The following is a 12,978-nucleotide window of genomic DNA, read 5'->3' as shown; positions in this document are numbered from 1 at the left end:
AAAAATCTGTTGGGTAATCTTGACAGAATGCTTGCAAGAAGGGTTATAGAGCAATTTTTTTTTTAAACTTCTTTCCTGTTGACAGACAAAAATACCTTAGTCTGACAGAATTAAGAAGTAGCCTATAGGAAGACAAAACTGCCCTTACTATTCCTTATATCCAAACCTTTCAGTGAAGAGGATGATTACCCTCTGGGTGGGTTTTTTTTTTCCTGGCACACATCACAGTGTTACTGGTGTGTTTCACAAATAATTGGCTTTCATAACACCCTTCCTCATACAGAAGTATTGCTAACCTCATTTTATAGGCAGCAAAGAGCCAAGGAGAAATTAGACTCAAATACTCTTAGAAATTTTTATGTACAGTGGATGACAAACATATAGGACCTATTATTTCCTAATACTTTACAGCATTTCTTACACTCAAAGACTGATTCATGTAGACTATCCTTGTGCCAAGTTGTCCAGTCTTGTATCCTCTCCCCTGAAGCAGATTCCTCCTCTGTGCTACCTGACAATCACCATGAGGACCGTGAGGAACTCCAAAGATTCCCTCAGCTTCCTTTATTCCCTCAGTATCTTCACAGCACATGGTGAAGGACAATCATTCCCACAATCCTACATCACTACTCCAGCCCCTATCTGTTTCAGTCCAGTTTTGAGACAAAAATCCACCATGGTCATTAAGAATCTCTCTAATGTTCAAATACCCTGCAACCACTTCTATAAAGCAAGATGGTTGATCTTTTCTTTGCCAACCAAACTCAACTGAGTAGCTGCTCTGTGAGGTATATCATTCAGATAAAAAACATTTTATCATCCAAAGACCTACAGCAAGGTATTTTACACACTACATTTACTGACAATAATCTTTCTGCCTTCCATAGAGTGTTCTTAAAATATTTTCAGTATGTCAGTGCATTCAGTCTTGTAGCTCCTTAATATAAAATAATCATCAGCTTTGAAGTAATCAGCAGTCACTATTTTTGGCTGGTTTATGTCATGAGTAAAGGAAGTACCAAGTAATAACTAATACAGAGTTGCTATGTAGTTTAAATGCCATGGGATGTACAGGCTGGGTTCCAGTTGCCACTCCTCCGGATATTCAGACACAGGAAGCTGTGAATGAAACGGTCTGTTCCTAGCACCTGGAGCACAGATCTTTTTTTTTTTTTTTTTAGCCTTGTCACCTTTTCCCTGTCCTGCAGTATTTCCCATCATGTGCTGGCAATAGGAAACATCATCATTTCCAGGGTGGATCAAATCACCAGTCTGCATGATTTCAGCATCTCCCTCCATCTTTCTTGGCCTCAGACTAGGGCTGCTGAAAAAGGAAAATCCAAGAGAAGCAGCAAAACTGCTTACATTGATTCTACTTTTAAGCCTCAGAAAGGGCATAACTTTTACCTCCCAGTACTTACCTTACTGAATCTTCTATTAGCTGCTTAAGTGGTATAAACAACTCATTGGACTAAGAAGTGAGTCATTCCTTATGTGTGCTCATGAGTGTTTGGAAGCAGAGGTCATGCTGCTTTATCAATAAAAGCTATCAGACATGACATTAAATGTGACCATTCATAAGAACTGTACTTGCTCGTGCTTTCATCAGCATCCTCACCTCTAAGAAGCTGCAACAGTCATAATTTCCTTCCATTTCTTACATGCTACTTGCTTTCTAAGGTATTTCTGCCAGAACTAGTGAAGCGAAAATTTAAAGAGCTTGCAATGGTCTGTATGTCAGAACGGCCAGTGAAACTAGGTTTGTGACAATTTTCTGCTCCAGTTTACACATGGTGGTGCCTTGACTCAGCCCTTCAGCCAAAGTATGAATTATTCACCCATCTACTTGTAAGGGTAACACCAAAACCACACATGTATCTTGTATGGCAGGTTATCTTTTCAGCATCAGAAGAGACAGAGTAACCAGGCCTAGACACCGAAGCAGGTTAACAGACAGCAACCCCAGCTTGGATGATGAGGTAGGCTCTAGACTCTTCTTCTTCTTTTCATGTTACCATTAGTTTTGCAGTTACAGATCCTCAGTGAGCACAGAATTTCTGTGTTGCAGTTATTAGCACTAGTGTTTTGACAAGGGAAAGGTGTCCTGTCATCAGAATGTGAACCACATGCACCATCCTGCTTCCTCTGAGACAGGGCAGAGGGGCAGAGTCATGAGCCCAGGTTACAGTTCAGGGGAAGGTTTTCATTAGCTTGTCTCCAAGGGAAACGTGCCACAGGTACTAAGATAATTCATGTGGATAAGAGAGGTACTTCCAGATCAACTTCCAGATTGCCCTGTGCGGGATCAGAAGCTGGACACAATAGTTGTTGTGAGATCCTTCCAACTCAGGATATTATACAGTTCTATGGCTTTATGACATGGTTTATAAATTTGGTGTTTACATTCAGGAAAAAACATAGAGAAAAAGTAAGTCTCTGGGAAATAAATGAGAAAAAAACTTTGGTCTGTTAAAGTTGAAAGATTGCTTCAGAGAACATCAGAAGCTTTAGCATCCCCTAAAATGTAATAAAAAAATTGTGAAGACACTAAACCTGCAGTCCTGTAAAATGTTAATCATGTTAAATGCAGTCATCTCCTATTCCATTACAAAGCACACATTTTCCCTTGCTCATTGTAGCACCAAATTTGTAACTATGTAGCTGCTTCAAATCTTAATGATGACCTTTCAAAATATGAAATATTTGATAACACTAAACATACCAGCAACCAAACAAAACATCCTATTCCACCCTATTCTATTCTCCAAAAATCAAACCACTTGGAATTCTAGGATACCTTGGTGTCCTTCAGGTATTTGTTTCTCTTAACAAATATAGTGCATAGTATTAGAATAGTGAAAAATTTAAGAAAACCAACCAAACAAAACCCCAACTCTTTTTTTTTCTTTAATACAGAACTTGCAGCTTTTTCAAATAGTTTATTGCTTTCAAGGGCCAATTCACTCACCCTTTTGCTTGCGAGTTGTCCATACTGAATTTGATATTAAGAATAAAGCAGGTTATTAATCCTCTTGAAGAGGATAAAATGTGGAAGAAAACCCTAGAGCAGGTACCAAATAGTACCTAATATCTACAGAATAGGATCAGAGAAGACACAATGAAATTGGGAGTGGAAAGTTCGTACCCTAACACACTTTTATACAAATTCAAAAGGTACCTTATTGTCTTCATAGCTTCAGTCTGTGAGCAAACAGATGTTACAACAAGATCAGACAACACAATTCAACATCACTGGCAGTTCACAGCTGCCAAAAGGGGTCAGCCATGCTCCCCCTCTCCCCACTTCTCTCCCACTCATGACATATGCTGCCCCTATTTCTTTCTTGTCATCCTTTCTAGTACTGATCTGGTACTTGTCACACGTCCCACCCACTTCCTCTAATGCGGGCACAATATCATTGATTTATACCCAGCCTCCACTTAGCACTGTGCCTTAATTCCAATTAAATAACATCCTGAACGATTCCAAAATGCTTCAGCATTCCCTCCCCAACTCCCACACATGCTGACTACAGCTGCACAGCTGTGTGTCAGGAACCTAAAAGAAAACTCACATTTCATTTATTTCTATGCAATGTTCGAACCTCTAGTATCAGTGGCAGAAGAAAGAAGAGCAATGAGACTCCTCACAATTCCCCCTCTGCAACCCCCTCATTTTCACTTCTGCTCCCCATGAAGGAAGACGAGTCAGGAACTGCAAAAACCAACTAAACTTACTGTCCTTCACATATGTTTTCCACCATGAAAGGAGCAGGCATCATATTGCTTTCCTAAATCTAGATTTATGAAAGATCTTTATTTTTATATAACATTCATAATAATTCATTTTTCTACTATCTGTAACCTTTTATTCTCTTGCACAACACCAAAAATTATGGAAGAGGGGAAAGAGAAAAGAAATAAAACTTTTTGTTGTAATTTTAACATTTCCTTTTTTCTTGAAAGTCAGCTTCAATGTGTGTGAAAATTCCTCTTTAACTGTAGAAGATATACACTACTGACAGATTATTTAGAGGTAAATGTGAAAGGGGACAGGCTAATAATTCTTTAGGCTAACTATAAAATAGGGGAATGCTTTACAGCTGACATTGTGAGTATATCAACCCAGTAATTGGATGCACGTGTTAGTAGCAGTAAAAAGGCACTGTCCAGTTGTCCACCTTACATGGGAATCTACTTTGAGCGTATTCTTTGATTTACTGTTGCAATTAGAACTGAATGTTCAAAGAAAGAACACAAGTGACCTAATTTAAAAACAGTGCCTTTAAAGCCACTATTTAGTATGAGACTTGGCTTACTCGTAACCATTTCTTTCCCCTGCAACTTCCATTTGTTGCACTGTACTCACAAAGCACCAAAATCAATTTTATCAATCTGCACAACTAATGAATTCAGTTTTAAAATCCATTCAGTGATTAAAGATTTAGCCACTTCCTCCTAACTCATACTCTTGAAGATTTTAATTCTCTTCATAAACACAGAGAGCTTTCCCAGGGTGACTTTTCAAAACTTCATGAAACACTGTTTCCTGTCTCCTTTTTACTATGTTGTCACCAACAGAGATGTTTTACAACAAATTGGCACAAGAAACAGAAGCAATTAGGGGAGCTAGGAAAGGATCCTTCTAGTTAACAGAACCAACGTTGCAAGCACCATTGACTACTTTTCCATGTTAAAGAATCTGAGCAATGGAAGGATGCAAGACAGCAAAATATCACATCAGAATAAATTGTCAAAGCAAAAGAAAGGAAATTTGTTTGACAGGTACACACAGTTAGACTGGTGGCACTAATACACCTACCAACTGAGAAACAAACATGTGCTAAGGTTAACTAAACCTGTCCTCCAGTTCTGATCTGGTAGATTGGTATCCACAGCCCAAAGCAAGCAAGGGTTACTTTTCCATGCAGCCTCATCAAGCTGACACTGGTTGGCAATGCTGATACACAAACTATTGGTGTTGTTCCAAGTGATGAAGACGTGGTTAGGTGATAAACCCCAGAATATTAGAATAAGGTAGTTCAGTGATGCATGCAATTGCAAGCAGTAGAAGCAAGTGTTTAAAATGAGCAAACTGAAATTTCAACTTTGTGCTACTTCAGGGAACAAGAGACTGTAAGAGCTTGATTCAGAAAGCTCTCCACAAAACAGGAAACAATGTTTTGTTATGGCATATCAATGTCAAGAAGGGAGCATATAAGAAATCCCAAGCTGACCACATAATTTCTCTGCTTTGTTGACACTATTCCTATCAGCCCAAATACTAAGCCTAAAAACAGAAAACGACATTATTTACATATATATTTTTTTCCTATTTAGAATCTCCCTTGTGCAATTATATTACTTTTTCAGAGGAAGAGTCAGCAATCCACACCACATGAGTTGTTGCTCTATGTTCATACAGGTACCTGTAATTTTTAACTTAAGACACTGGTTAACAAGATTTGCACATAGAAAGGTTTTTCTTTTTTTAAAATGAAAGGCTCTCTTCAATAAATGAATACTCCCCTACTGCAGGATCTGATCTGATTCTCATTTGAAGTGAAAAGGCCCCTATTCACACACAGTTCAAAGACATCTGAAAGTCATCTTAAAATGCCTTATTTCAAAACAGAGGATCTTATCCTATGAGTGAATGCATCCAAGATGTTTCAGAAGTGTAAGCACTTTCTATAGTGCTCACTCAGCTAATGCCATCTTAGAGGGAAGTTTTGACCGAGCCACTACCTGTGAACCCTCCCATTAAAACAGAAGCATGGCATCTATAAACCTGTATGCCCCTTGTTTTCTTTCTTCTGGGATTTTAAGAACAAACTTCCAGTTGCTCCTAACTCTTTCAATTTTTTTTTTCGAAGTGGATATAAGTTAGATTTATGAAGACAAAAAGACTTCTTACAACTGTGTATTTTGAAAAGATTTATGACAGGGCTACAGTATCAGCATGGAGGGTCCACAAGGCAGGAATGCAGTAACGGTAACAGGAGAGTGTCATGTAGACATTAAATAGTACAATTCTTTCCACATTCATAAATCCTAAGTGCCTATGGTTTTATACTGCTGGTTATAAATTATATAACTGAGTCCTACAGACAATTAAAAAAAAAAAAAGAAAGAAAAAACTGAAAGTGAGAAATCATGACCTTAACAACATATACATTTCACAGTAAGGAACCTATGTTTCAAATTACTTCACTCATTATAATTTGCTATTTTAAGTATTTTGATTGATAAAGCCATAAAACAGAACTCTTTGGAGAGTAAATCAACAAAACATTAATCAGTCTTCAGAAAAGCAGTGAAAAGCTCTCACATTAATTTACAAACACGTACGATAAAGAGTCAATAATCCCAAACAGTTACTTTAAAAAATATACAGTAGCAAAAGAATGTATTTTACCAATTATTCTAATCTGCTTGGAGCTTCATAACCGATGTTAAGGTACCTATGGCACTTTATTTTTTTCCTGCACCTGAGGCATGATGAAAAAAATGAGTATCAAACGAAGTTTACTCCAGCAAAACACATTTAATGCTATTTTTCTGCATATAGCCCAATCTATAATACAAATCTCTATTTATATATCATGTATATATGCACACAATTAAAATCCTCATTAGTAATGTTCAGCATTTCTAGTAGTTAAGAGTGGTTGTTTACAATCTTTTGGGCTAAAGAATGAGGCTCAAAACTTTCTTGCTCTCACTCACTATGTTGTTAAGCTTATCCCACGCTAACTAAAGCAAAACCAAAGACTATCAGGGACTTCGAGAGTCCCTAGTGCTTTGTAAAAAAGATAATTGAATAGTCAGAAGAAAAGCCCGTAATAGGTTAGCTTGTGGGAAGTACCTAATTATTTCTTGCTAGCTCCTCTGACATACACTTTTATTCTGCAATGGAGTGCCTTTGCTTGAATTAGTCCCCTTAGGTTGGTCAGAACGCAAATTAATAGAATATCTGCTGGTGCAAGCCCTTTTGGCTTTGCTTGAACTAAATCCGCTTATACCGTTGAGGATGCAGACCCTTCCTGTCCACCTCGTTGGAGCAGAGGTGACACCAGGCAGTGGCTGTGCCGCCATCTACTGTAGGTTTTGAACAACACTGCTTGGTCCAAAGCCCGCAGTAATCCCTCCAGCAATTCTTCCACTCATCCTCAGGCTCAGTGACACAGACTGCACTCCCTAAACACGTACCTAAGCAAGGGCCTGATCCTGCAATCTTTGCTCAGGTAGAACTCCCTCCACAGACTGCAGGTTAACTGCTACTAACGAAGTATTGTGTATTTTGTTATTGTTCTTCAACTAATAAGGTCTGTCCTGCAAATTTGAAGTTTGTGTGCTTTATAGTACTGTGAACATTTGCCTTAGAAGTCAGCTGAAAAGTGTGTAGCACTGAGACGTACGTTCAAGTTTTCTTGAACCAGTTTATCATATATCATGTAGCTTTAATGCATGCCATCCATTAATCCCAGAGCTTCTCTATCTTAATCAAAAGAACTGTCTGTGTGAGAGCAAAATCAGAATCTGCACACACACACACAGTTCCCTCTCAATTTTAATATATGGCATAAACTTCTCTTGGTGATCCCATAGCTCAAGCAATAGTGAAAGCTTTTGTAATTGCTCTTTGGAGGATTTTTGGATTTGTTTTTCCCCCAGCTAGTATATAAGCCTCCAGAAAACACTACAGCTGTCTTTATTTGTGCTTGCAAATGACTCTGTCAAGAACATGGGCAAGGGACTTCACAGCTGTGATGCTGCAGGACAAGGTAGTAGTTGTATTTTGAGGACCAACTTCCAGATGTAAGGAACAATAAAATAAAGAGTCCTGCATCTATCTAGTGACAGACACCCTCCAGTTATGCCAAGTGCTGCAAGTTCCACCAGTGTTCTGATACAACAGTCAGGAGACACCTGGTAGTCTACAGGTAGAAAAAGGATGATGGAATAGTTCCAAGCAATCAAGCTGAAATACAGCAGCCAGAGTAAACTTTAATTTAGTGCACTCTACACAATATTTATAGAGCAAATCTATGAATGTTGCTTGAGCCATTTAATGGCTGGAGACTAAATTCTGTTTTCTGATGTTTATTCTGCCTTTCTTCAACTGTTCTTTTTACTTGACAGTGCTTAATTGGCAGTGAGCCATGAAAGCTGTTGTCTAATCACACAACATATCACAATCTTACAGACCTACTGATAAGGCTTTACTGCAGCATAAATGGATTTTAAACATTAGCATATGGGAAAATTAGCCTCCAAATTAGAATATTTCAGTCTTGTGCACCAATAGTCACATATTTGTTTAGGAAAACATGGTTTCGGAAAGAGAAACTAATTTTAGAGATTAAATAGCCTGTAATTTAAACAGACTACGATTTAGTGGCCTGTCTGGCTAACTCTATGCATGGCAGAAATCTATTCACATGTAATTGCTTATTTCAGACCATATGAAACATACAGTATCTTTGCATGGAATCAGTCCAGCTGGGGAGAATAGCAGTATTACGACAGCACTGCTGCATGTGATGCTATGAAAAACATAGATTTAGTGAATTCACTTACAACATGTTGCTGCACAAACAGCCTTGAATAAAGGCACAATAAATATATTTTTAAATGGTCTCAGACTGTTTTTACAGAAAACAAAATTTCACACTGCATATTACAATGACTATTAATCAACAACACAGAACTCTGACTTCTGTCAACTGGATGGTAATTGTTTTGTACTGGAGGATGTGCACTAGGTCTGCCTTTGTGATGTAAATGCAGTAGGGAAGCTACAGGTTTTAAGATGACAGCAGTCCTTTCTTCACTGCACATCATCTTCAGTGATAGGATACAATTATGTATAAAAAAGGCATTGTTTTGCTTTTATATGAAACAAATGACATTCTCCTCTCTTTCAGCAGACACTCTGCAGATGTGAGAATAACCATGACATCACTGAGAAGGCCAACTCTTTTTCTGTTGCACTGACTGGGAAACCAGGACACAACATGCACAACCCCTCCCATAGTTGCAGGGGGTTGTTCTTGCATGTAGCCTGAAAAGGTACAAGGATGTCTGTGTGCATTTCAGTGTACTCTACCTCTTCTTGGCAAGATTTTGCAAAAGTTCAAGCATGTGAACAAGTTTACCCACTGAGCAACTCTGCTGGCTAAGTGGGACTGCCCAGATGCGTAGTTTCTTCCCTGAGTACAGTGCTGTCAGAGCGGGCACCTTACCCTTTTTGGCAGCAGTGTTCTACATAGAATGGTTTGGTGGTCTCAGAGATGCACACAAAGCTTTCAGAATCCCATCTTATGGGTGCCATTCTCCTCCAAATCCAAAGGTAATCTAAGAAACGTAGTTCTAGGACCTCATTCCACACAAATTCATCAAAGTTAAGCCTCCCTCACAGCTCTGTTTTTAAAGAATTTGCTGTTCTATGAAATACAGAAAGGGAGGTGGTAAGATTCAGCTGCTTTGACATCTAAAGCATTTACAAACATTAGAGTGCATGATAAACCATGAAGTTGCAAGGTGGAGCAAGTGAAGCAGCAACATATGATACTCCAGCCCCTTTCTCACTGTTTGTAAGGTTATATTATGAGTATTTACTAGAAATACAGCTGAATTAACAGCAATATCTATCATGGCAACCTGCTGAAATACTCCATATTTTATACATTATCCAACAAGGGATCTGCTTAATTCACTTTCAGTTGTTTTAATTTAACAGCAGATTTATTCCAGGTTTATCTGAATTTATGTAAAACAACACAAGAACCAAAATGTGGTTCTTTACCACAAAGGAAAGTCTGAGATTTCTTCGAGTTGCATAACAGAGCTTACTTTCTCAGCATGTTTCTATAGTGAGACATAGTCACTTAAGATTTTCAAGAGAAAGCAATATATTGTGATTTAGTACAGTTCAATTTGAGATTGCACAGGCAGAAAAACCAAGTAAAGGTTACATTTCTAGCACTAACAACCAAAAATACATTACCAGAAGCATGCTATTACTAAGCGTCTAATTAGTTCTAGAGAAAAGTTCGAAACTTCAGCTGTGGAGACTGCCATATGACTTTTGCTCTGAAATAATTTATTAAAAAAAAAAAAAAAAAAAAGAAGAAAGAAAGAGGGACAAGGACAATGAAACGCGTGTGAGGTCTGTGGGAAGGCAGCCCCAGATGTTTACAATGGAGCGAGTAGCGGTATAGCGTCGCTGCAGCCCGGCACCGGCGGGGCGCAGCACGGCACCGCCTCCGCCACACCGCGGGCGGCAGCGCGGCCGCGCACCGGCTCCCAGCGCCCCCGGGCACCCCTGCTGCGGAGAGCGCACCCGGGCAAGACCTCGGCCCTCAGGAATAAACACCCCTGCTCCAGGAGCGGGGAGCAGGGAGCGCGGAGCGGGCGGCTCGGGGACAGAAGCGCGCACGGGCAATCGATTAATTGTTCCAATGCAGCGCTCTCGTCAAGGCACTCTAATGACAAGAGATAATGATTTGCAGATTCAGGAGACAATGTCCCCCCACGCACTCCGCGCCACTTCCTTGCAAATCTTTCTAATTTGCTCCTCTGCTAGGCGAAGAAACAAACGGTGCTCGGCAAGGCCATTTGCAAAACAAATGTAACCGGAGAGATTCGCAGATGCGGGCTGGCGGGCAGCGGCGTCCCCGAGGAGCCGAGCTGAGCCCACCCGACCCTGCCCTGCGCCCCCTCCCCTCCGCGGCGCCACCTCTCCCTTCCCTTCCCTCCCCGGCCGGGGGCTCGGACGCTCGGGACCGGGGCAGCCGCGCCCGGGGGCGCAGCGGCCGCTGCTCGGCGGAGCGACGGCAGAGCCGTACTTACTGAAGGGGCAGTTCTCCTTCTTGGTGCCGCTGACCTTGCCGTTCTTCTCGATCTTGAGAAAGTACTTGTTGTAAGAGTAGAGCTTCCTCTTGCGCACGTCTCCTTGGAGGTGATTGTAGCTCCGCACGTGTCTCCCCGCACTGGAAGGAGAGGAGAAGGACGAGGGGAAGGAGGAGGATGATGAAGAAGAGGAGTTGGTGGCCTCCGGGGACAGCATGTCCTGGCCGAGGTCATGGCAGGTGACAGGCACAGAAGACACCAAGAAGACCAGCAGCAAGCAGCAACAAGGCAGGTGGGAAAAGGCTGAGGCACCATTTGTCAGTATCCATTTGCACATTGTACTGAAACTCTGGGCGCTGGAAAATGTCTTATCAAATGAAACATACTGGAAGGGTAAAACCTGGTAAAAGGCAAGTGGAGAGACGGTGGTTGCTGCTTCTGGTTAGATTCCTCTGAGCTCTGATCTGGCCTGAAGTAAGTGCACCAACATCCATAACTCAGGGGACAAATCGCCTCAGAAGTTGCTGCCTTTTAATCCTTCGAGTCCTCCCTCAGAAAAAAAGAGCTGCTGGTTGTTGGTTTGTTTTGGCTTTTTTTTAGGTGGGGGGGTTGCTGTGGTTAATCCTCTTTCCTTTTTCCCTTCCCCACCCCCCCACATGCATACACACTCCCCAACCTGGTTTGAGACTTTCCAGTAGTTATTTTGTTCTCTTCCTCACTCCTTTCTTCACCATCTTAGATGCAGAAAGGTCTGAAAAATAGATGACAGCAAAGTCAATGACAACAACAAAAATAACAACTAAGATAAATAATAACCAGCAGATAGGGGTGCTGGAGTGAATTTTTCACACATACACCTTTACACACACACGCACTCACACTTTGTGGCTTTGCACCTTCTTCTGATCCCCACCCTCTTGCCTTTTTGCAAATCCCAAACCAGTTGCACAACTCGTCCTTTTCTCACTGACAACCCCAGAGGAGGAAGTTTCTTTGTTTTGCTTTGAATTCTCCAGAACAGTATTAAAAAAAAAATCCCGAGAGAAAGAGAGAGGGAGAAATCCCAACTTGTCCCCCCGCCCTTCCTTTCCGTTCCTTTCCCTCCCCCTTTGGTTGTAAACAGGTTGGAAGCTGTAGCCTAAATGTCAGCGATTACAAGTCAGAGGTGGGATGTGCCTCTGGTGGTCAGCCCTTATTTGCAGGGGGTCAGGCAGCGGTGGGACATCTGAAACCTTTTTGCAGCTGGAGCGAGCGGTGCCTGCTGCGGAGGCAGCCCCGGGAGCTGCCCTCGCTTCCTCCCGGGCTGCGGCGGCCGTGGCAGCCGCCGCCTTCGGCTCGCTGCTAATTGCTCCTAAGGCGTCCTTCTCGGAGCGCCGGCCACCAGCATGGCTTAGAGACTCATGCTTTACTAATTTCCCTGTCTTCCAAGTTGAACCAATCCCCTCCAGGGCGGCTTCCCTCCCCCTTCACTCTTCCCCCACTCTCCCTCCCTCCCCCCAAAAAAGCCCCCCAACCAACTAACCTTCTCCCCTAAACCTCCCCCCCGCAAACTAACAAAAACCAATCCCCCAAAACCCCAACTTATTTTCTAGCAGAGGGTTTTATTTTATTTTTTTTGGCAGAGAAGTGATTGAGAAAGCCACCTGGAGCTTGTTGCCTGCTAGATCTCCCCCTCCCCCCCTGCTGGAGGAGGGGTTGGGTGGAGAGGTTGGAAAGGAGTATATACTACAGGCAGACCCTGGAACAGCAGATTATATGCTGGTCAGAGAGAGTAAAAAGGGAAGAGACATAATTAGCTCCTTTTCCTTCTTCTCTGCCAGCTTCCATGGAGGTCTTTCTCCCTCCTTCAATGAATCACTGATTTCTCGCTTCCGTTGCTGAAATAAAAAGTTCACACTTTAGCCTGCTCTTCCTTTTAAGCCTCTCAAGATTTATTGTGTCTCTTTCCCCACCCTCACTCTCCTTGTCTCAAAAGAAATCAGGGCCCTAAATGACCATTTTCTAATTGCTAACATGAGTCGTTTACTGAATCACGCATCTGACTTCAGAGCAAAAGGGATTTTATTGGCATTGCAAAGATTTCCCCATAAAATCTGCCTGAATATTTTGCTGTCTTTTTAA

The 12,978-nt window shown here is 41.5% G+C and overlaps 1 protein-coding gene across 2 annotated transcripts in view; it reads right to left on the bottom strand.

The window, feature by feature from the left end:
- Window positions 1–12,235, bottom strand: part of FGF10 (fibroblast growth factor 10) — a 62,103-nt gene extending 49,868 nt beyond the window's left edge. Inside the window, exons 1-2 of one of the 2 annotated variants that reach the window (XM_048292602.1) lie at window positions 12,090–12,235; window positions 10,858–11,608 (exon numbers count right to left, since the gene is read on the bottom strand). In XM_048292602.1, coding sequence (XP_048148559.1) covers window positions 10,858–11,194 — 337 coding nt within the window. In that variant the 5' untranslated portion in view covers window positions 11,195–11,608; window positions 12,090–12,235. Of the gene's footprint in view, window positions 1–10,857; window positions 11,609–11,736; window positions 11,973–12,089 lie in introns of those variants that run through there. The other variant, XM_048292601.1, reaches the window with a different exon arrangement.
- Window positions 12,236–12,978: the final 743 nt, after the last annotated feature.

Source organism: Corvus hawaiiensis, chromosome Z, assembly GCF_020740725.1.
Source record: "Corvus hawaiiensis isolate bCorHaw1 chromosome Z, bCorHaw1.pri.cur, whole genome shotgun sequence".
In the NCBI taxonomy this organism is placed as follows: Eukaryota; Metazoa; Chordata; class Aves; order Passeriformes; family Corvidae; genus Corvus; species Corvus hawaiiensis.
Note: the sequence above shows the minus strand (reverse complement) of the source record. Positions and strands in the feature narration are given on the sequence as shown.